This window comes from Montipora capricornis, chromosome 1 (assembly GCF_036669925.1).
Source record: "Montipora capricornis isolate CH-2021 chromosome 1, ASM3666992v2, whole genome shotgun sequence".
Classification (NCBI taxonomy): Eukaryota; Metazoa; Cnidaria; class Anthozoa; order Scleractinia; family Acroporidae; genus Montipora; species Montipora capricornis.
This window is the reverse complement of record NC_090883.1, coordinates 40,683,706-40,707,534: the sequence shown is the minus strand read 5'-3', so window position 1 is coordinate 40,707,534 and position 23,829 is coordinate 40,683,706. Positions and strand designations below refer to the sequence as shown.

Here is a 23,829-nt window from a genome sequence, read left to right as displayed (position 1 = left end):
ACCGTTGGTATCTAATAATTACTTTTTTATATCCTGGTAATTGAGAGTTAGATTCATTAATTCGAAACTATGTAGTTGAACGCGAAAGCTTTGTTTTTACAGAATTTAAATAAAGTCATAGTTATCAATTCAGGCCCCATTTTGGTCAAAAGGCAGATAGCCCTATCCCTGGATAAGTCACAGTTCTGGACTCCACTGTTTTTTTGCCACGAGGACTGAAAATGAAATAGTTTATTATGAAAGTGCATGATCAGCCATCTGATGGATTCAAGTGCCGCGTATGGAAATAATCTTAATACAAGGAGATAACGAACTACGACTAGGCAATAGAAAATGAAAAATTAATGTACCCCGCCTGATACTAAAAATAACCAAAAAAAAAACACTCCTTATTTGTTACCAAAAAAGGTGGAGACGTATTCCTCATCTTATGTAGTGGCACTTGAACCTCGAGGAAAAGGCATAGATACATTACCTACAAACACTACCCTTCCATAATAAAATAAACAAAAAAACTAGAAAGGAAAGCCACCAGAAGGACTGACTGGACGTAGAATGAATAGAATCACCCGCGCCCACATAGTCCCCAAAGTCACATGACCGAACCCAAGCTCTCAAGCTTCAGAAATTTTATAGCGCAATTAGACCTTATTCACGGATAGCCGGCATGGTTGGGACTTGCCTTTAATCATGCAAATTAGCTACACATTTCTGAGGGGCAAACAACACAAGTTCGAGAGATTATCACGAACATCGTAGCCACACAGATGATTTGTTTGCACGTTCATTAAATGTTTATCACCTAAGTATACATATCATGCTGCCAAGTTAAATTCCGTTTTTTTAGTGAAAAATGAGCAGATCACAAGTAGAAAGTCAAAAGGTCGGAGGCTATCAAAGAATATAAATTATTATAAAGGTACTTTAATTCTAAATTCTAAAATGTACTTTTTTCCGCAATGTTACTCAATATTTCCACGAGCCGCTTTCCGCAATTTACTTTTTTTCCAACGTTGATTTGCCCCCCGGCATAACACATGCATAATTTTGCATGACAATTTGAAAACCAACATGGCTCTATGCGTGAATAAGGCCTATTTGCTTTCTCTGGGACTTATCCCCGGATAGTGACTTTGCCGGCGTATAGCGCTATCATCCATCCATCGTTTGAACAACTGGGGCCAGGATGTAATCCTCAGTTTCTCTACCTCAGTGACTGTCTCGGGACCCTCACCGTTATATATCCCTCAGAACAAAAGAAGCTATGATGTGCCACCGTATCGGTGGACAGGTTTTTTCGTCCGGAACTTGATGCGTTGATGATTTAACGTACGAATCAGAGCTCTTTAAGAAATGATGATTTGCAGATTGTGGTCCCACATAAAATCAATGTTATCGTTATCTTCCCTTTTCACGATCAGGGGATGCTCTGAATTGTCATGGTTGCCTCGTGCCTGCATGGGGGTTGAGCAGGAACATTGGATAAAAATTCTTGAGATCTGTTTCGCGAGTATCCAGTGATGCTTGTACATACACCCTCTGGGCGGAGTTTTGCACAGTTATGGGAAAGTCTGCCTTGCGTGTATTTGGGTTGCACAAGCCTTGGCGACTCGGGCCTCCTCCGTAAGTCTTATCTTTGAAGATATCTAAACTTCGCGCGTAGTTCCATTCCCTTAGACGTAGACATGGTTCTTGTGAGCAACTGGTTTTTAATTAAAGGCCACCACAATGAACGATTTCTAAGTCATTTGACGTAACAACTGAACGGAACCTTGATCCGGTTTTTAAACCCACTCGCCGTGACAACGTCAGTGTCGTCGTCGGGTGATTCCAACACCCTATTGGTAGTAAACAATAAAGTTCTTGTACACGTGGGACCTCGTGCCACACCCTGTCACGGTTCGTGATAGGATATACTGTGTAGTGGGGGCGTTAAACTACGAAGCTTTACAGGTTGGGATCCAAGAGGCTTAGGTGTTCCTTGGTGAGGTTGTGGATAAGGTTTTTGGTAAGACAATTTTCATGTGATTTGCTCACAGGAAAGGTGGGCACCATGCGCTGAAAAAGAAAACATAAACAAAAGAAAAAGTAAACTTGTCACTTGTCTGCATGATGATGGTGATGATGTTAAGGATCATAATGATGAAGCTGTGATGAAGATTGACGATCACATTCCTCTCATATTGCGTTTCATTTCGCGAGCTTTCCATTTCTCTGAAAATTGGTCTCACCTTTAACACGTTCTCTGGTCACTTGTATCCAAGTAAAGTGGAGATGGGCATTCGCAGCGGGAGCTTCCAGGAATATTTTTACAGATGTGACGGCAACATCCATTAGTGCTGTGTACACTGATTCATTCACATCTGTGATGAAACCGAGAGATGAAGATGTGTCCTAAAAGGTAGTGAGAGGCTGGGATAAGATGACGACAGGAAACCCCTGACCCGGAGCCTACAACTCTACTGTATTCCGTGTGACGGCTTTTTCACAGACCGATTTATTTTTAGATTGAATTTCCCCCGCGAATGAGACGTCCCACAGGAGCCCGATGACCAATTGACCAAAATCAAGCTGACGTCCATAGGGTCACCACAACCGGAAATGGTCTTTTTTTTTTGACCTAATTCGCGGGAAGGGCTAGTCTAAAAATAAACCTACTTGTGAAACGCCGTTTCACAGAGACGCTGTAATGGAAGTTGCACGCGCCAGATAGGCTCCGAATTACCACCACAGGCGGGTTGATAGTTGTATCTTTAGAAAGGCTGTCTTTACCTTCTTGCACTGCAACGGGGTTCAAATCTTCTCACACTCTTTATTCTCTTCACTTTTTATTTTACTTGCAATTTTCCTACTTATACCCTTCAACAGTCACCCCTAGAACCGCCATACTTAGTATTTACTGTTCGAAACGCCAGAAGTATTTTTATTCTCTTTTACGCCAGACGATTTTAACTCGTCAATGGGGAGTCAATGGGTTGAAGGAGTCCCGCCATTACTTACTTTAAAATCTTGAGAGAGCTGGATCGAGGAGAATATACGTCAAAGACTCACTTGTCAAAGAATACAATGCGTGTGTACGCGGCTGAATTCATATGCAGCACGGGGAGTTTCCAAGTTTTTTAGACTTTTGTTTAGCAAATACAAGAAGCTTGCATTTACGCACTTAAAGTTTAAGCTAGTGAATAAATGGCGTCACTTTTCCCCAGATACAAACCCGCTGAGGTCCAGATACGTCAGTTTTGATCGTGATAAATGGGCGGACTCTGAAATCCAAAGCTTACAATTGAAGTAACCAGCCTTTGGATAACAATCAAAGCTCACGAATTTTGCCAGTCTGGGGTTACGCAAACACTTTTAAAATCTGAAGGAAAACAGTCGGATTTTTATCATAGTAGCACTTTAAGTCCTATTAAGTGAATCTTCTAGCTGTATTCCCCGGCAAAAAAGAACACCCATTTCGTATTTTAACATCTCGGCATACCATAGTCATTGCTTTTAAAACGCTGGTGAAGAAGGCAGTGTCATTTCGTGAAATATTAGCTTTTTATATTATATAACCATTCCATCAGCGTTTCAATCAGCCACTGCTGTTTTTTGGTTCTTATATTATTGATATGGCTGGATTATATACTTCACCATGATCCGGTGGCCTCAGTTATTGTTACACTCATGATCCATGCTTATAGAGGCAAAGCCGCTCTAATTCCAAAGGATGCTTATTAGTTTCACTTTAGGTATACGTACCAACACACGAAAATGTTAGAGCCTCGTCTCGTCCAAGAGCCATCCATATCGCAACGACGTTTTTCGGGTGGACCATTGCCCTTGTAGCCGCGGGAAACAATCGTCGAAGGAACAACGGTACCACGGGACACTTGTCCCACTGGTGCAGGAGTGATCTTTTTGAGCCTTTTGGTCCTACACGAAGGGCGGGTACAGTTTTACGGACTCCTGTTGCTTGCACTGAAAATAAAAAAGAAAAAAAGAAACCAAAAGATAATTGAGCGATGGAAATATCTTGAAAATTTCCACAACTAGCGGGGGAAACGTAGAGCTCAGTGCATGACAGGCCTTCCCCTGAGTAGTTGTAAATATCAATCATTTTTGGGTATCCTGGGCAGTATAGCAAGAATATGTCATTTGGACCCTACTTATACGAGATGACCTAGACCCCCTAAAGTCTCCTACAGCTACGCAGCAGAGAATCTAAACTTGAAAATTCGCAAGTGTCATGGATTTACATCTGATAGTGCAGCAACTCTGAAGTTTTCCGAGCGTACTTTGTATCGTTATTGTGAGATAAATAGAAGGCTCAATCAAATGTCTTAAAATAAATCACAACAAATAAACTAAAAAGGTTAAAAATGTTTAGTCTTGCCTCACAAGTGGAAAAGAACTTTTGAGCCATGTATATAATTAAATATAGAGGTGAAGTGGGAATGAACTAAAAAGGAGAAGATGATTCCACGCATAGCTGAGTTACTTTAGAAAACACTTCCCAGAGAAATGACTGAATAATTATTTGACAACCAGCATCATTGATCGTTTAAGGTATTTTTGCCCAGTTAACCCGGACAAATGTGTATGGTGCAGTTGCATTTGCAGTTGCAGTCGGCTGGGTTTCCTCTTTCTCTAATGTTCTCTAATATTTCTGACTATAATTGTCATTGTAACAAAAATGACACCTCAGTCAAAAATATGGAATATGCTCTCTTCTTTAGATCTACCCCTGACGGTTTTCTTAGGAACAGTGATTTTGCCAGGGGCCCAGATATGTACCTTTGTAAACTGAAGACTATCGGTAATTTTAACAGATTTTGCAGAAAAAAAGAAAGTAGATCATCTATAAAGGATTGCATGATTGGGTGGATAATGACATGAATTTTTCACAAAACAGCTAAATAGGCTTACATGGCTTTCAAAAGCGAATGCGAAGGAAGTGTCTGTTCCAATTATTTTATCGTGTGAATAAGGAGCAGATTCTAGCTCCCTCAAAAGTTTTCCTACCCTTGATTTGTTACTTTAACTTGGAACAATCTCAGGATTCTAAGCAGTTGACATTTAACCACAATCAATCAGAGAAGTTTTCAAACTCACGTTTTCAGCCACCATTCACCTGAAAGGCAGAGAAGGAGAAATACAAAAAAACGAGACATTTGCCGGTTCTTCTTGAGAGCTGGAAACATAGAGATCTTTCCCACACCCAGTGAAATTCAACTTAAGTCAACAAACTGGATTTTAAAAGCAATTGTTTTGGCGAAATTAAGCTTACACGTCTTGATTAGCATAATCAAACTCCCACGGCATACCAACAGTTGATATAACAAAAAATGCCGGTGATGGAGGAGGGATTTTTTCTGGCGTCAAAAGACCATGCTGTGTACACAAGTTGGGTGGAATGCTAGCTTAACGAAAACAAATCAAAGGCCACTTGGCTTTTCATCAATAGAAATTCCACCGTCACCGAGGTAGTAAATTAAGCGCGACTTGCTCTTTCCACAAAGAATTTACGAATATCTTGGCAAAGCCGATAGAGCCAGAAAAAAAAAAAGTGGCAACGTAACTAACAAATCCACTCAATCAGATTTAGTCCGCGCGACTTTGCAACATTCATCTTTTTGTACACCCTGGTAAAATAAACAAACTGAACTTCTGCTTTGAAGAAATTGCACAAGCAATTTAAAAACAAGAACCACTGATTGAGGCATTTGCCCGTGTGTTTTATAGAGGGGTATAATAGTTGGGACATTGTACAGCACTCTCGAAGAATAGGTTGCTCTCGATCACACCTCAACTTATTACGCTTCTGCTATGCTCTCCAAAATTTGTTTGTAGAACATAACGAATCGGTGTTCGACTCAATACGACGCTGATAAATTAGTTAATTAGCGAACTTTAATGCAGATGAAGCTATCTTTGTTCACTTTAGAAGGCCTGATGAAAAATAAATTTAATGGAAAAAAAAACACGGCAGTATGAAATACTGTAAATAATGGCTTTAAGTAGATGGTAAACAACACCGTTTCTGGGGGTCTATTCAGATATGACGTCAAAATGCATCCGGATTGACTAAGAAGGCCAGTTAAATGTGAATTCAACGAATCGTGATTGGCAAACTCGCTTCAAGTATCTAGGCCCAGATAGAGAGTCTCACAAGTGATCGAAAGGTAGATTCATTAAGATGATAGCTTCACACAAGTATGTGTATAAGTTACAATGTGATAGAGACAAAAATTCAGATGAGAGGGAACCGGGAAGGGTTACAAATTTCTCTAATTTTTTGCCGGTGGTGTTCGTCAAGTTCCGACTTTGTCTTGTTTCAAGAAGTACAATGCAAAAATATTCCAACTAACTTAGTCGTAACTTTACAATTTGGAGCTCTTTTATATCCGGTGCTGAACGGATGTGTATTGAACTTAGATTCTCAGTTCTCGAGTGAAGAATCTCCTTTAAAGAAACGGACAATAAATGTCATTTAATTCCACTGTCTGTTTACTTGTGTTTTTTTAATACTCCCGTCACGAGGAAACTTGATATCATGCAGACACGATAAAACCATGATAATGTTAAAATAGAAATGGCTCGGTTTCTTTGCATTGAATAGACTATGCAGATCACCAAAATGACGTACATCGGAGAGTGTAAAGTGCAGTTTGCAGATTAGGGATGCAGGTCATTGTTTTACCATAGCTGAAACAACCCAAACCTTTACACAAATGTTAACCTTAGGCTTAAATACTATTTTTTTTAGGCCTTATGTTGGCATTAGTAAAGGTTTGGGTTGTTTCAGCTACGGTGAAACAATGACCTCCAACCCTTACCCGCAACCTGCACTCTGCAGTTTCAGTTACACCCTCCAGACGTACACGTCGATGAGACAGGTGTGGCCGAAAAGAAAATGCGAAAACACTTTGTATTAGATGTTCCCTCCCTCTCATTGCTGCTTGTTTCGTGCTTTGTTTGTTTCTTGCTTCTATGCTGTAAGAGAAAGACTGTATAGTTTCAATTCGAGCCTTTCAGCTTTTAAAATAAACATGAAACGAAGCAAGTGCATAGCGCTATTTGCTTTTATTGATGGTCAGTCCAGAAAAAAATCCAGAAATAGTGGGAAAAGACTTATGAAAGAGCAACGCCACAAATCGGTTCCAAAAATTATAGAAAATTGATGACCTGTGAAATTTCTTCAAAATCCCCTAAAATAATCATTGATTGAGTGTGTCTAGAGCAAGTTTCAATCGAGCGTCGTAAGACCAAAGCCAAAATAATTACTTTAGCCAATCAAAAAGGACGGAGACAATCCAGTAAACCAATCAAAACTCGAAGTAATTACACATAGCCGACACAAAGCGCGGGAAAAATGTGCACGCGCGAGCCGCGATTGGTTTTGGTTTCACTTCTGATTGGTTGAAAAAGTGGTGCGAGAACTTTTAACCAATCACTGAGTGAAGTAATGCAACACCAAAGCAATTCGCTAATTACTTTCGACACTCAATTGAAAATCGCTTCAACATGCAATATTCGTCGATTTGTCCAGAAATGCGCATAATTAGATGCACGCGGATTTCAATAAGCGTCACAAGGTGTCCCCTTGATCTTTTCTATAACATGAACATCACTTGTGTCTCGAATACAGACAAGCAACGTCACAAAGCGTCTCTCAAATGCTGCTCCTCAGGTAACGATAAACTTTTTCATTTACCCTGACTTAGAAACAACCCTAACCCTTACACTAACATTATGGTTAGGAATATGTAGCAAAGGCTTAGTCTTAGGCAAATAGGCAGCGTTTAGGCGGTTTCACATCGACATGGTTTCACGACTTGGAAACCGCGTCAAAATAGACGCGGTTTTAATTGGAAGTGTTTACACGGAACCGTTTTCGCCAGAAAACCAAAGTCTTGATGGTATAAACAAGCGCTCTACTACGTGCTAAATTCACCATTTTGAATTGAACAATGCGAATTTCGCGCTAAAATAGTAACCGTATTCAAATCGATGCGGTTTCGCTGTTTACACGGCAGGTGAAACCGAATCGTTTCAAAAACGCCCCTCTTATGGCACAGTTCACAAATTGACCGGGTTTCGCCAACGGTTTCGATCGGTGTCGTGTAAACAGAAGGCTTAAACGCATCGAAACCGATGCGGTTACAAAAGAAACCGCGTTCGCATAAACGCTGCCTTAAACGGACACTTCTTGTTGGATGTCAAAATTGGGCCTCCATCTAATTATGTGCATTTCTGGACATAAGTGGATATTTCTTGCCGGAGTAATGTATTTTTGGTTTGCATCCACGTGATGATATGAGACTGCCATGTTTTTGTGAAAAACAATAGAAAATGGCCCCACAACTTTTACATAACAAAAGAGTCCAATTCCCAAAAGACATTTTACTGCATCGTTCCGTACATCAACATGGTCGCTGTGACATCATGTGCAAACCATCAATGGTTTCTTATGACTGGTTGACGATCTTGTATCTTCGGCTGCGTTTCATCACACGTGTGACGTGTATCACACCCACGAAAGCCAACACACTTCCCACTGCAATGACCACCATCAGCCCATTTGTTACCCGTGGATCCCATCCTGAAGGCAAAAACACAAATTATAAACTAGCGGATAAACGACCCTAGATTCTGAACAATACTGCCTACTATTTCTGTATTAACGTCTTCACTGTCCTTCGAGAGACTAAACCAAACTCGCACAAAAAGGGAGGAAATAAACATTTATCTACTGGAAATAACTATTTTCTAGGAAGTTACGGTTTGTGTGGTAAATTGATAGGTGTAAACTGCAGCTTGGTTACAACTTGTTTAAAAATAACCGGCCAGATTCATACTCTGTAACTTTGAACTGAGCTGAACAGGTCGGGTTGTATTAACGCCTCACCTTGCCTCTCCTTTTCGCCATCGTCCTCTGCCAGCGTTGACTGATCCTGCTGAGGGCCTTTTAAAGAGATATCTGGGCTATCATCGACAGTAGCCTCGCTTAAGGAGAAGGGGCCCTTAGAGATCATATACTCGGGGTCCTTATTCCCGATCACTTCGCGCTTGTCGCGATGCTGCGATTGTTCCTTTTGCTTCTCCACGACAGCATACGGTGGGTTAACGTGAAGTCCTGGAATGCAACCTTTGGAGCAACGCGAATCGGGATCATCTGCTTTACAAACTACCACACTGCAATGAAGATACACAAAGGGGAATTCTCCAATAAACTTAAAGGATTCCACGCTAAAGCGTTGGCTTTGATGAGAAGAAGAATTCACCATCTTGACCGTGTCGTCCACTGGACACCTGGTATAAAATTAATAAGCAAACAATTATTATTAATATCACTCTCCTCCCATTCCTAATCCCAAATGGGAATTTCCATTCCCATTCCTCCAATCCCAAAAGCTATATTTCCGTTGGAGTATCACATAGGAATCAACTAACTCGTCGGCTTGGAGACCTCTATCCACAAGGAGTTTCTTCGGGAATAAAGTAAAGTAACCATATTTAACGTCGATAACTCGTAACAGTAATTCAATTGCCAAACCTGAGGTCGACGGTGCTCTCATTTTATTCCCCCCTCTCCATCGATGCATCAGTGCTCCGTTTTACGGGTATTTAAAGCTACTAAGCTACACGGAAAGGAAAGAAGTCGAAACAAGGATGCGAGATCCGGGAATCGAACTCAGGACCTCTTGCACCAAGGTCGCACACTAACCGACTGTGCCGTCCTTGCTCCTCTACTGTGCCATCCTTGCCATCCTTGAATTTTTCATTCTACCCAACAACGACATGATGATATATTTTTTTCAGTCATGGTCATGCCTTCTCTTTTTCCCGACACTTTTTCACCTCTACCCCATAGCACTTTTTCTGACAATGACTTTGAAGAAGATAGTGGAGGGATACCGATAAGAAAACGTAAGACACTTGTTAAAAGTAAACTCTTCTCATATTAAGGCAGGATATTTCCCAAGTGCTACACCATCCTACTCACCCTTCATGAATCATTTCGTGTCTGAATCTGTGTTCCTTGTTATGGTCAGCGGTAGGTGTAGAGCAGCAATTTCCCGCCAGGACTTGCAAGCTCTGATCCAAGGTTGCTATGGATACTTCAAAGTACAGGCGCTCGCGGTACGCTACTTCCACTGGGAAATCATCCCACGAGTATTTACTCTCGTAGTTTTCATCGTGATAAAAATCCATCCGGACAGAAAATCGACCATAACTATGAGAAAAAATAATAACTATATGAAATCAAAGCAAGAACTCTACAAAATTAATTTACACAAATTTATTTGCCTTAATTCTCAGTCTATTTCAAATTTTGTCAGTCGATCGCAATTTTAAAGAAGAGAACATATTTTACCCATCTTCGTTTAGGTACAGTTGCTTTACTTCCGGTTTGATTCCCACAGCGGAAGTGATGCCGTTATTTAGGTAGTAACAGCAAAACGGGATATCAAACTCGTCCTCTCCTACTCGAGTAAATATGCTGCCAGGGGATGCCTTTTTCTCCACAATTCTGTTGCTGTACGCAATGAAGTTTGGCGTGCTACGTCGTTTAGTGCCACATTTGTCCAATGCTGTATCAAAAATGTAGTGAGTAGGTGTCTCTATGACGGGACATGCGGGATCCAGCAGGCTCAGGAAGTCACCTTGGAGGTCACGCAGAGCCGTTTTGGGTACAGTCACTTCTATAGCGTGAGTGCTGCAGTTCAGGAGAAGACCAACAGCTATAACGATAAAGGCGTTACATGGTCAGTTGAAACAGTCTAAAGCGCATGCGAATTTTTGTTCTTACCGAAGGAGGATCATTGCTATCTGGTTCACAGGGGAGGAACGGGTTCCTTTTTGCACAGGCTCTGGACCTTCAAGACCGCGGTGTTGTTTGCGCGTGCTTCCTTTGTTCGTTTGCCTTTTGACCAATTGATTGTTTTTTCTCTTCTTTAAATCAAAGTGTAACAACGTCAAGAAAAACCCAGGCATACATGCAAATTTACGCACCTCTACAATTGTGGTTATCGTCGGAGAGTTCAAGTGGCTTTGGGCATGCGCAGTGGTGTCCTCCATCGTCATTAACACACTCATGGCTGCACCCGCCATTTTGGTATTTGCATTCATTGATATCTGAAGAAACAATTGCATATAATGACAATTTTATTAAGAATCCACCAACTGATGACATGAAACCCATACACATAATGATCCGTTGTATCCTGTCCCTTGCTAGCAAAAAAGACGACATTGCATTTTGTAACTATGAGGATGCATTTCATTCCCCTTCCTTGCAAAGTTTTGGTGTTCTCATTTCCATCATTCTACCTTGGCAGCTGATTAGTCCACTGGATGGTGACCATACTCCTTGAGCATCACAATTCTGGAAAGGTGGTCCGGTTAGTTTGTACTTAGGTGGACAGGACAAGGTACAAACTGTCCCAGGGGGACTGGGTACTTGAGTACATGTGGCTTCACTGACGCTAACATTTGGACCAACAGAAAACGGATTACAGGAACTACCTGCAACGAAAAACGTAACGTAGAAACTGAATCACATTAAAGTGGAATTCTCTTGAACACTGACAAAGAATAAAAAGTAAGCTAGTGAAACAAATTGGAGAAAAACAAAAATAGAAACTTTAATCAAGTCTCACCTCCTTATATAACAGTACAATGAGGTACTTTTGTTCAGTAGTAAGTGATAATTTAATATAGTAGAAAATATCACAAGTACGTAACAGTAATGGAAACTGCACAGCATCTCAGCAAACATTAAACTTTCCTAGTCTTGTTCTGTAAATTTTGCGGGTAAACACAAATCGATTTGATCTTTTATGGGATCAAATGTTATATATTTTATGATTTAAGGGGTACTTTTTCTCGATCAAAGTGTGCAACCTTAGTGTGCACCAGATCTCAAAGCTAAAATTTCAGTTCCTGTAAACTAAACTTTGGCCTGTTCCCACGAATTTTCTGTATTTCAGGGGTAAACATTGCTAGCGAAGGTGTGCTAGAATACTACAGGTGTTTAGCCATTTAAAGTGTGTTATGTCGTAGTTTTTCCAAGTAAGAAAATGTTTGCCTCTCACCGATTTGCGCGATTTGCAAAATCGCAGGGTGTTTTTTAACAACACCCAGGGTGTGTTCTTATCGCAAACTCTATGTTTTTCCTGACACACAAACAAACAAACGTTGATTTGTTCGTTAGAGCGACTTTCGTAAGACCTTGAAAAATAAACGTAAAACAGAACGTAAACAAAAATGCAAAACATCTTATTGGCTTATCGAATAAATACAAACGAGCGTGTATTTTCATTGGCTTAGCGAGCGCGGGTGAAAACAACGTCATCTCTCCATGGAACTTTCTGGAAAGCGATCGGCATTTCGCTTTGACGTCATTTGAAATGCAGTAATGTGATTGGGCAATCGAAATGTTTACTACCCATATTAGGAGTTTCCTTGGCGGGAATAAAGAGAAGCTTTGTTTTAATCCTGTCAAAATTGGTCCATGAAACAAACTGCGAACACTTTTTCAAGGTCATACGAAAGTCGCTCTAGCACTACACCGTTTTTAGAGAACACACCTAATTCATGAGTGTGCTATTGAAACTGTTGATCGGGAGTACAATGTTATGTTTTTTTTTAACATTATGCTCGCATAAGTTCATTTCTCTTTCCCAGGGCTTCTCGGTATCTTCATGAAAAAGGAGGTTTCCTTGAAACCGCATTCAATCCTTTCGATCCTATCCAGTTTTTTTTTTTTTGTTCATTTAGTTTAATCCGTCTATGATTATTTAACCTCGTTGTGCAAGTTTGGCAGCTTTGTAACGCACAGCAAACAACTCCAATTTCATGATAATTTATGTCATTCTTTACTGTCAATTTTCTCTGTAACGGATAATGGATGAGCGTCATTCAACCTTTTAAATGCACTTACATTTAAATCCTAGATCAAGTCATTCCATGAAAAAAGCTCTCGTCGTACTTGCACATTCCAAAAGTTAGTATAGTTTACCACACAATGCCATTGAGGAAAAATCTTCACCCCTACAAGGTATCGTTTTCGTTTTACCAAAAAAGGGCGTTTCTTGTAAAATTAATTAAAGATTGTATTTAAAGCCTGAGCCATTACAGATTTAAGTTAAGAAAAGAGAGTGAGAGAGAAAGAAAAAATGTCAAACGTTTTTTACCAAATGAGTTGATCGAAAGCACAACAAGCTAGGTAAGTCGATCGGCAAATACTGAAAATGGAGTGCAAGATAATTCCTGGAACTATTTCTGTCCGTATCATTTTGCCTCAGATGCTCGCCAACTTGATGATAATTTTCTTCTTTTTCTTTTTTAATTGTTTGATGGATTGTCTATTCCTAATGTTTCGCACCCTTCGGTGGGTATAATCTATAATCTTATCTATTGCCATAGTATAACTCGCTTACCTGGTTGGCCTATATCAGGCACGGCATCTCTCTTAATGCGATCCTCTGCTGTGCTGAAGATGATAAGTGAGAAAAGAACCATTAAGCCCCGCATTTTACAAAATAAGGGAAAAACCTAATCTTTTTTAGCCTTTTCGAAGCACTCCTCGGCAGGCCTTTCCTTGCAAACTCGGCGGAAGGGGTGACGGTATTTTTGATGGGGCTTTAACTTTAGCTTTATTTTTCGTGATAAAGACTCCCACACACTTCATTGTAAAACAAAGAGGGATTTAGAAATAATTGACACATTCCTCGGTACGTTTGCATAGCAATGAAAGCAGGAATTCTGCAAATAGTGTTGTTCTCAAATGTCAACATGTTCGGAGCAATGAAAAATTCCATTGCTGCTAACCTTGCAAAAGCTTCATTGAGAGAGTACCATCACATCTTTAAAGCAGCGAAGTATTCCATTTTTCTCTCGCAAGTACGAGGACAATCATGATTCAGTGCATGCAGTTATCACTGTTATAAGATGGCAAGCTCACAGATACTATTTTTTTCCTGATAAATTTCATTATCTAGATTTTGTGGGCGTTGCTTAGAGACAGTGCCCAATGGAAGCCTAAACACTCGGCCCGGCCGAATGCCGGTACTAAAAAAGCAGGAGTACTAAGTTAACAAAAATACAAGGGGATAAAAACTTGGCACTTGAGTTGTCAGTTTTTACATGTTAAACTTCCCGCCCGCTTATTCATTGACCTCTCCTCTTTTAATACCAATATTCTGTTCACACTATTGTAGTTATCGTTTGGATGTAGGCATAAAAGAGAAAGTCAGTGGTCGCCTTCACAGGTTCGGTCGACGAGGCCCCTGAAAAGAGAAGAATTCTACATGGCCCAGATTCTTCAGGCTTCCTAGAACCGATCATTGCTCAAAGAGTCCTCGGTATCAAGCCTCCAGCGGTTAAGATGTAGCTTTGGTTGGGAAAAACCTAGACCCAGGTTACACATACGACGCGTGTAGCTACCGCAACCCAAACGCAAGCATCCACACAGGAAATAAAAGAATTTTTTCTCTTGCTTTGCATACACTTGCATTTTTGCTTCGTTTGTGTGTTAATCTGGCGTTGGTAGAGCAAATCCATGCCACCTCTGTTGAAGATAAAACCACTGAAGATGGTGACAGCCGTGCCCGCAATTTTTTTGCAATTGGTTTGCATGATTTGCGTGGCAAGTGTGAACCAGGTGTTGAAGTTTCCACGGCTGACAGTATTATGATTTTATTAACTTGAAATTCACATACGACAGCGCAGTTAAAAGAACTACAAGGATAGAGTTTTGAAAAAGTAGCGAGCTTCGTAAAAAGAGTTCTCTGCTATTTTCAGATTTAACTGCCTCCGTTTATGTATCAAAATTTGTGACTAAATTTCGAACAAACTTTACTATTTGGAATCTACATCATACATTTCATGTTAAGGCTACATTCGATGAAGATAAAATAATTGTTGACTATTTCATTTCTTTTTTAAATTAGTCACTGAATATTTTAAATATTATTAAGGTGGCTCAAAACACTTTCAACGCTTTCAAGCAACGTTCTTGGTACCATATGAAACTCCAATTATTGCTGAACAAGATGCGGTCATTATTGTGACGTAATAAGTTACCGTGAAAACAGGAAAACCAAGCAAAAGCACCTTATATTTTGGCTTTAGTTGCTCATATCTCAAAAAGTAACTCGGTAAACCCCATTTTTTATTACTGGAAAGTGATTACATTCTGATCACTTTCCAGCAAATGAGGTCACCGAGTTACTTTTTGAGATATGAGCAACTAAAGCCAAAACATAGGGTGTTTTTGCTGGGCTTTTCCGTTGCCAAAGTAATATATTACGTCACAATAACGATCGCATCTTGTTTGGAAACAATCGTTGTTTCATATATACCTCTTACTAACCGAGCTTGAGGTCCGTACAGGGCCATAAATGAACGGGAAAAGACAAGGTTCCGTAACGTACAGTAGGGACCGAGAAAACGAGGCTAGTAAGATATTTATTATATCACTGAGGTCAATCCGGCGCGCGGTCAAGGAAGCTATTCAAAGTCAAGCGGAAGGTTTGCCGTGTCAAAATCCGTGTCAAAATCCGAAAAACTAAATCTTCTTGGCTGTTTTAAATAGTTGCTTGCAAGATTCAAACAGTTTTACAAGTTTAATGTAACAGAAACGACATGAAAAACTTGCTAGATAATGTTTTATTTAGAGGGCTGGACAACGGGCTGTACTGTACAATACGGCCCGCTAATTTAACCAATCACAGCGCACGTACTATTTGAGAGGTATTATAATAATGTACCATAACATTGCTGTTACGTGATACAGTGTTGTCGCGTCAATCATTTTAAAGAGAGTGTCTCTTTAAAGTGTTGAAACTAGTTTGAGCCACCTTACGTTTTTTGGGGTAATTTCTCCCATTCTTCTCAAGGACTCTGTTTCTTTGTTCCCCGTGCGATAGGCCTTCGTTGATCTTTTGATCGAAATCTCTAAACTCAGCCTGCATTTAGAAGATCAGATAAAATTCTCCAGTCCAGGCTTTCATGATATCCTCATTATGGTTTGCACGCGTTTCATTCGGAAAGAAGAGACAAACAAGAAAGGACGGACTTTTGTTTCTCCGATGCTAGCTTTGAATTTCTTGAATGAGCTTGGTATAGTTATCCACATCTTCATTTTTCTTTTTCTGGCACAACAGGTAAGACATGGCAATGACACATAACACAATCAAGGCAGCCAACATGATAGTAACTGGTACATTTGGACCTAAAAGACGAGCAAAAAAGATTCTTAAATAAGAGGACTATTGTAATAGAATTATGGCTAAACTGTTTAATTAGATATGCGCTAAATACCAAGTGATCACCTACCGAACAATGCGAATTATTGGCCATTGAAAGGGTGAACGTCGGAGAAATAATTTGATTGTAAAACTGAAAGTGTCTCTGCAGTGAAAAGCTTTTAATTAATGTCTGGAAAATTACCTGTGCCTTTTAAGGGCCGTCTCGTTTTCTCTCTACCAGATTTTTGTTCTTTCTCCAAACTGATAGGGCCCTGGGCAAGAGGGTATACGTCATTGGCAGTCTCGGCAGACGATGTGACGTCACGTCTTTGTCGTTCTTCACAATTTCGCACGCACTTGGATTGTCCATCGGAAGCATTGCAAACTCTCACGTGACAATGCAGGAAAACGTAGGCGAATTCACCGATGAACTTGAAAGTTTCAATACTGAATTTATCGGATTTGTGGTCGGATGAAATATATTCAACTGTGTCGTCCACCTTGCAGCTGTAGAGAACAAAATGGTGGTAAAAACAAATCTTTCATTAGATCCGCGAAGAGAGTGGTTCAAGCTTAGTGCCTTACGCAAATTTGATGTAATGTAAAAATACGGAAAAAGTAAAATGATATAGCTGTTGTTTCATTTTAGTAAGAGAGTACCTACAACTTATGTATCCCAGTCGTAGAGGACGAACTATCTAGCAACATTTGATTTACCCTTATTTAGAAGAGAAGAGGAAAAGAGAGTTCTAGATTTATCCACCTTTTCAAATTTAGAGAGGCTTTAAGTGGGTATCATCCGAGTATTCACGCCACCCCTACGTAATGTACCATTTATAGTCATCGTAAAGTCACGTTTTGGAGTCGTTTTTACCTTGGCCTGCATAGATACTCCCAGTCGGGAAGACAGGGAGGACCCTGTAGCTTTCCAGACGCGGTCTGTGATTGGAGAACGAACCAATAGGTGATACAACAAAAACAATTCACCAAGCCCGGTAACAAAAGGAACGTTAACAGAACTAAATTTGTGCTACAGAGACCAGAGCGTCTAGATTCGCATTATCATTTACAAGTCCACCTTACCCGTCTTGAATTATCCGATACTTGGGTTCACTGTTTTTGTTTGGGGAGGGTGTTGCATAACACTCTTTGGCCTGGATGCTAAGTCTGTCGTCAATACTATCAACGGATGCTTTGAAGAAGATTCTTTCCCGCAACGACTTTACAACTGGAAAGTCTTTTCGACGATACGGATCTGCAAAACTGTTGAGAGAAAACACTTGTGAATTACATCGTGCATTTGAGATATTTGTTGATCCAATGCTTGGCAGGAGGCTTTAATATTTTGTATCTCTTTTTGTCAACGTAGGGTGTTAGGGTAATCACAAAACCTTGATACAATACAATACATACTTAATTGACCGCTCCCCATAGGGGCTTTTCAGGGCCAATGAAACACAACGAAACAACGGAACAGGACAATAACAACTGTTAAGAATCCCAAAAACCAAACCAAACCAGTTGGATATTTACAAGTGCGGCTGGGAAGTGGAATCAGGGACTACCAGGATCAAATTCAATGAGTGGTCAGGGCGGGTCTTGAACCCGGGATCTCCGGATCTCAAGGCAAGCGCCCTGACCACTGGGCCACACTGCCTCAGGCAGAAAGTCATATCAGTATATAGCCTCCGTATTGTCTCTATCACAAGCTGAAGAGAGTACTCCCAAAAAAATAAAGGAAAGAAAAGGAACTTCATTTAAGTGTCTAGTCGTTCTAGCGCTGGAGCGCTAATTGGGGACACTGTAAACTGAAATTAACAATTTACGCAAATCAAGTCAAATGTTGGTTTTGAGGAGAGGGGAAACCGGAGAACCCGGAGAAAACTTCTCGGTGCAGAGTAGAGAACCAACAAATTCAACCCACATATGACGCCGAGGCCCGGAATCGAACCCGGGCCACATTGGTGGTATCTCACCACGGCGCCATCCCTGTCAAGTCTCAAACGCAGAAATCAGTAGAAGCCTAATTGGACGAAGAGCTCAGAGTAAGGCTGCGTAAAGTATGTCAAACATGTGTTAGAAAAGTCATATTCAATTCCGTGCTTAATTTTTGCTTAGAGAAAAGCCTTAATTCTTTCTTGAGTCGAGACAAGAATATCTACTCAACTTAAGTTTCAAACAACCAGAAGAGACTGTCATCGAAAATACCATTGCTACAAACCTTTCGTCCGGGAACATATCCAAGCTTAGAGAAAACTTTCCAAATCCTTTCTGAGAGAATATAACTTTCTTGCTGATAGGCTTGAGGCCCACTCCAGTGACGACACCGTTGTTGTCATAGTAACAATTGAATGGTATCTCAAAATCAGGAACATGTGACACGAGTTCTCTTTCACTCGGTGGAACTGGTAAAGCTTCATTGCTGTATATCACGGAAGACACTGCATGCCTGCTATTGGTTCCACAACCAGTCAGTGGTACGTCAAGGATAAAATGCGTTTCATTTTCAGATGCCTTGCAATTCAAATCCAGAGCCCTTATGTGCTCTCGGTCTGCTCCTCGGAGTAAGGGTTTGGGAATAACAAGGATCATGTTGTTTTGCAAGCAAAAAACTTTGCATTTGTCTTCTGTAAATAAAAATAGTAAATACATATTCAAAAATATTTTGACTGAAATGAATAGGATTGTCAAATAAAAGTTCAATCAATACGTATACTGAGAAGGGCATGGGGCCGAGTGGCGGCTAGGGCATTGGAGCGAATCACCAGATGCATGGAGCTGTTGTGAGAAATGCCCGCCGAAAGTGCTTCTCGGCTGTGTCTGTAAAGTGTCTCAAAATTAGGGCGCGTTCCATTGACCCTATTCCGGAATAAGAATAAATGGAGTGATGATTTAAAACGGTATGTGTAGCGTTTTGAAGCAGCAAGGACAATTTTAGATATGTTTGAAATAGCATTCTAGCGGGTGTTTGACAATTTTAACGTGAATCTCCGTAAAAACGAAGGATTTCCAACTTCTATTCCATGTATTCCTATTCCGGAATACGGTCAATCGAACGCACCCTAAGATTCTTAAAAAAAGGTTGTGGGCTTTATTGCTTTCATTCGTTTTATTGGCTATGAAGGGGAGCGGTGAATTAAGTTTATTAACATTCAAATCTCAATTAGTATGAATTATTATGACTCAGTGTCTCAATTTCGATGTCTCAATTTCGATTTTAGTACTGTGAACCTATAGTGTAAAAATGAAAAAAGTTGAGGTATGCCTTTCTCCCGTTCACTTGCAGCCAGACCAACAGAACTCTCTTCTCTTTACAATTTAAAAAGCAATTAGTACCAAGGACCAAAATGCTTTGCCAAATACTTTCTTTTTCAGATTTATCTAGTGTTCAAGCTTAAAAAGGTTGGTAAAATTGAAATGAAAAGTAGAAGCCCCGCCAACTACTTAAGTCTTGGTAGTAATAAACTTACGCCACAATTCAAATAGCCTGTTACTTATAATATTTCTACAGCATAGTGTACTCTCAAAGCCTAACCAGCACCTCACAAATTCACACTGAGCCATATCAACTGACCAGTGGCAGTGCAGGACATCAAGTTTCAGTCTTATTATAGTAAATCACCAACAAAGCATATTGCATTTTCTAGGTGAATATTCATGTATTCAAACTCTCTTCATACACTGCACAATCATTTTATTCGACCATGAAACCGTCAGATATGGTCAGAATTTCCCCTAATTAGATGCAAGCGGATTTCCATAATCGTCTCGGAGTGTCCCTTTGCTCTCATCCCCAGCTTCAATATCACTCGTGTCTTAGAATACAGACCCCTGCGGGATGCAGGGATGGCGCAGTGGTGAGAGCACTTGCCTCCCACCAATGTGGCCCGGGTTCGATTCCCAGACTCGGCGTCATATGTGGGTTGAGTTTGTTGGTTCTCTACTCTGCACCGAGAGGTTTTTCTCCGGGTACTCCGGCTTTCCCTCTCCTCAAAAACCAACATTTGACTAAAGGACGGTGCCTACTAATTCAAAGGTATTTTTGCCCCGTTTATGACTATGCAGGAAATGTAGATCTTAACAAGTGTTATTGAAATCCAAAAAGAACATTGGGGGTAACCACGAATTTTTCAAAGATAATTGATGAATAATATTCGTAAAAGCTTTCAAATACAAAGCAATGTATGGTGTTCTTTCTCAAATTGAAGCTTAATTATCTCTCAAGAATGCATGGTTACTTCCAATTTTCTTTTAGGATACTAAGAGTACTTACTAAGATCTACTTTCTCCGGATAGTTTTAAACAGCGCAAAAATTTCACTGTATTGGTAAGCAATACCGATAGGAAACCCAAGTATCTCGCGATGCGCAGAACGTATGCACAATAACAATAGAAGGCACCGTCAGTGTCCCCAATTATTGCTCTACACACTAGAACGACTAGACACTTAAATAAAAGTTCCTTTCCTTTCCTTTTCTTTCTAATTAACACCAAATCTTCTCCTCAAGTAAGGATAAACAGCTCTACTCATTTACCAACCCTAAGCTAGAGCTAACGCTAACCTTTACCTTATTGTCTGAAATAGGTTTCAAAGGGACACTGTTGGATGTCAATTTGGGCGTGCATCTAATTAGGGTCATTTCTGGGCGTAAGTGGACATCTTCAGATCCCCTATCCTCTTGTCGAGCAGTCTGTATATTCCTTAAACGTCCCTCAAAGCTCCGGAACAGCAGACAGCCTACTGTTTATGACTTTCACTCGAAAAGACTGGCAAATCCTACAATTATTTCTTATATGCATCCACGAACCAGCGCACACGCCCTTATTGTTGTTCAACAAACGTTCGACATGAACACGCTATAGTAGTTGCGGTATTAGCCTTCTGTCATTAAAATTTGCAACTTACGTAACTCCTCTTGACCAAACTCAACATCTTCATCTGTAAATAAAGGGGAAAAGTAGCGCGAGATGAGTCGATCAGTATCTTATTAATTAAGAAGAACCACGCAACAGAACGTTCTGCATAATATAAGCCGTATGACTGCATAGCTTTTTCTTCTTTATATAGGCTACATGAAAAGCAACAAAATCTGCGTTTTAAGTGAGATATTATTTTTAATTATTCATCTCAAACACCAAAAGCGGATTTGCATTATTTTCAGCGAGAAGATGAGCGGTACTTTACTCTGGGTGAGGGTAAACAAAACCGCTCTTATTACACCGGGATTCTTCCCCTACTCGTCACAAACAGTGTGTGCGTTCTTTAATTAAGGTACCAAAGTGTCGATTAACAGGCAGAGGGCTTTAAGACGGGGCCCAAGGTTAACTTTATAGTCCATATCCGAGAATACTTGAAAGAGCATCACTTTCTCCTCGGTATTTTAAAGACCTGCTCCGACTCCCACTCGAAAGTCCGATGCTCAACCAATTGAGCCACCGGTGGTCGGTGGTTTGAAGCCATGATAGTACATATGCACGGTATCGAGGACAATTCGCCCCATGGGCCACGGCCAATCAGCCTAAGGCTATTCGCGCCCCTTGAAATTACTATTTCTGAAGCATTGGTTTTCGGGGTGAAGACTTTGGCACTGATCTTTTAATTTAGGTCTAAGCACTACTTTTTGTGGTGTTTTAAGGTTTTCATGTAAGATCAGGGACTTAGTCTAAAAAGGGAGCGAATTGTCTGGCATTTTACATGCACCATAGGTTACGAAAATTCCGGAGATGATGTGGAAATAAGATCATGGAATGATCAAATCAAAGCTAAACTTTGTGCTTCTATCATCGCTTTCTTCTCCTCAAATCCATTCAATGTTTTACTTTCTTCTTTTTTCATTTCTGACACTCAAAAATTTCTGTCGATTTACGAAGTTGTAAAGATGAAGTGAACTGGACTACAAAATTAGTTATGTCTGGACTATGAAATTAGTTATGTGGAATGTCATCTGAGCCAGTTCGTTTCTTAAAGAAAATAGCGTTTCATCGTGTCCAAGATAACGTAACCAACACAGTGTCCTAAGAAATTAAAGATTAAGCTTAAAATGTTGATGATTAAACTTACCTTCAACAAGAAGATGATGGGAGGTTCTGTCAGTTAGTTGAGTTTCTCTCGTCGAGCCTTTCCTGGCGTCTTGAGGAGTTTTGTAATATACGATTCCATGAGTATTCGCCGATAAGAGGAAAAATTGAAATATAAGCAAGGCTGCTGTTGTGCATGATCTCATTTTAGAGCCGAAAAATTTCCTTTTAAAACCTGAACGATTTCATGTTTGGATGTTGCGATCATTTTGTCCGCATTGTCAACAAAATTATGCATATCTCGAGGGAGTAAAGATAAAAGCTTATTACCTTTAATAATTGAAACACGGAAAATTTAGTGAACCATATCCACGACATGCGTAAGTTAATACGTTTGCAAATATTAGAGTTTCAGTGATTTTTTTCGTGAAATGACGTGCCTGCATGTACAAGGAAACCATGTTTTAAAGAGCATAAGAGAAAATTGACGAAGAGTAACGAGTACTAAGAAAAACTTTACTGATTTTGTAAGTCATGCCGGTTATTTGAGAGCCTTTTTTTTTTCAATTAGCCGCTCAAAACCGCTATTTTTCGGGGGAGAGAAACGACCGCGGGAAATACGTCTGCGTCTGCAGGATACTCAATTAAGTGACTAGAAGAAAATTACTAAAACGTTTATTTTTACCGGGTTTTTAGCCTTTTTGACCCTAAAAATTAAATGCAAAGCTTTGAAAGTGAAAAGAAAAATCGCATTTTGAAAACAAAAAGATGACTTAACCGTGACAACTTTGACTTTCCGTATTCGTATATTTGGTTAAAAACAGATAATAAGTAATTTAACTATCGTGAAAAAAAAAAAGAAAGGCGTACTTTGTTCTTAAGTAATCCCTCTGATCTGAATTACCTTTGCACAAAAAATGCCGAATAATTTCGTCGCCATTCAAATGCAAAGATATTTACCCATTGGGATATGAGCTGAGGAGAGCTTTAACCTTTTGCCATAAAGATGAACAGCTAAATGAATCAAAACAAGAGAACGTATCGTCAATATCGTAGCTGAATTAACGCGTTGTTTTAATGAACTGGGACAATATCGCTCGCTATTTTCCAACTTCACCCTTTCGTTTAAAGCTACTTGTCCTATTATGTAAACATAAATCTATGCTTTCAGCTTGTGAACAAGAAACTTCCCAATAGAGCATTTTTTAATGCTCCTCTCTAAATACCAGGGGCCGGTTGTTCGAAAGGTGAATAACGCAGATAACGCTATCCACCGCCGGATAAATCACTATCCAGCGGATAAACACGAGCAAAACCAATTGAGTTATCCACTGGATAGTGATTTGTCTAGTGGATAGTGCTATCCACCTATCGAACAACTGGGGCCAGTTTGACAGTAGTGAAAAAAATCTTGAAGGGAACTGAATAAGAGAAAACTTTGCCGGTGACGGGCGTATTAATCCAGAAGAAAAAAGCTTCGTTAGTCTGCACAGCCTCTAGACGAATAAAGATTCATAAATGAGCCGAATCGAAAGAGTGTATGCGGACTGCGAAAAAGAATCAAACTATG

The 23,829-nt window shown here is 40.1% G+C and overlaps 2 protein-coding genes across 2 annotated transcripts; both read right to left on the bottom strand.

Moving 5' to 3' along the window:
* Positions 1-7,055: 7,055 nt before the first annotated feature.
* Positions 7,056-13,660, bottom strand: LOC138043911 (ZP domain-containing protein-like). The gene is made up of 7 exons (XM_068890433.1): positions 13,431-13,660; positions 11,320-11,514; positions 11,002-11,124; positions 10,364-10,730; positions 9,992-10,222; positions 8,894-9,297; positions 7,056-8,587 (listed from the first exon to the last, which is right to left on the bottom strand). The coding sequence occupies exons 1-7, from the start codon at positions 13,522-13,524 to the stop codon at positions 8,454-8,456; spliced, it is 1,548 nt and encodes a 515-aa protein (XP_068746534.1). The 5' UTR covers positions 13,525-13,660; the 3' UTR covers positions 7,056-8,453.
* Positions 13,661-14,672: 1,012 nt separating this feature from the next.
* On the bottom strand, positions 14,673-22,560 carry LOC138043917 (ZP domain-containing protein-like). The gene is made up of 6 exons (XM_068890446.1): positions 22,303-22,560; positions 21,148-21,180; positions 18,463-18,868; positions 17,325-17,504; positions 16,444-16,748; positions 14,673-16,225 (listed from the first exon to the last, which is right to left on the bottom strand). The coding sequence occupies exons 1-6, from the start codon at positions 22,463-22,465 to the stop codon at positions 16,086-16,088; spliced, it is 1,227 nt and encodes a 408-aa protein (XP_068746547.1). The 5' UTR covers positions 22,466-22,560; the 3' UTR covers positions 14,673-16,085.
* Between the last annotated feature and the right edge of the window lie 1,269 nt (positions 22,561-23,829).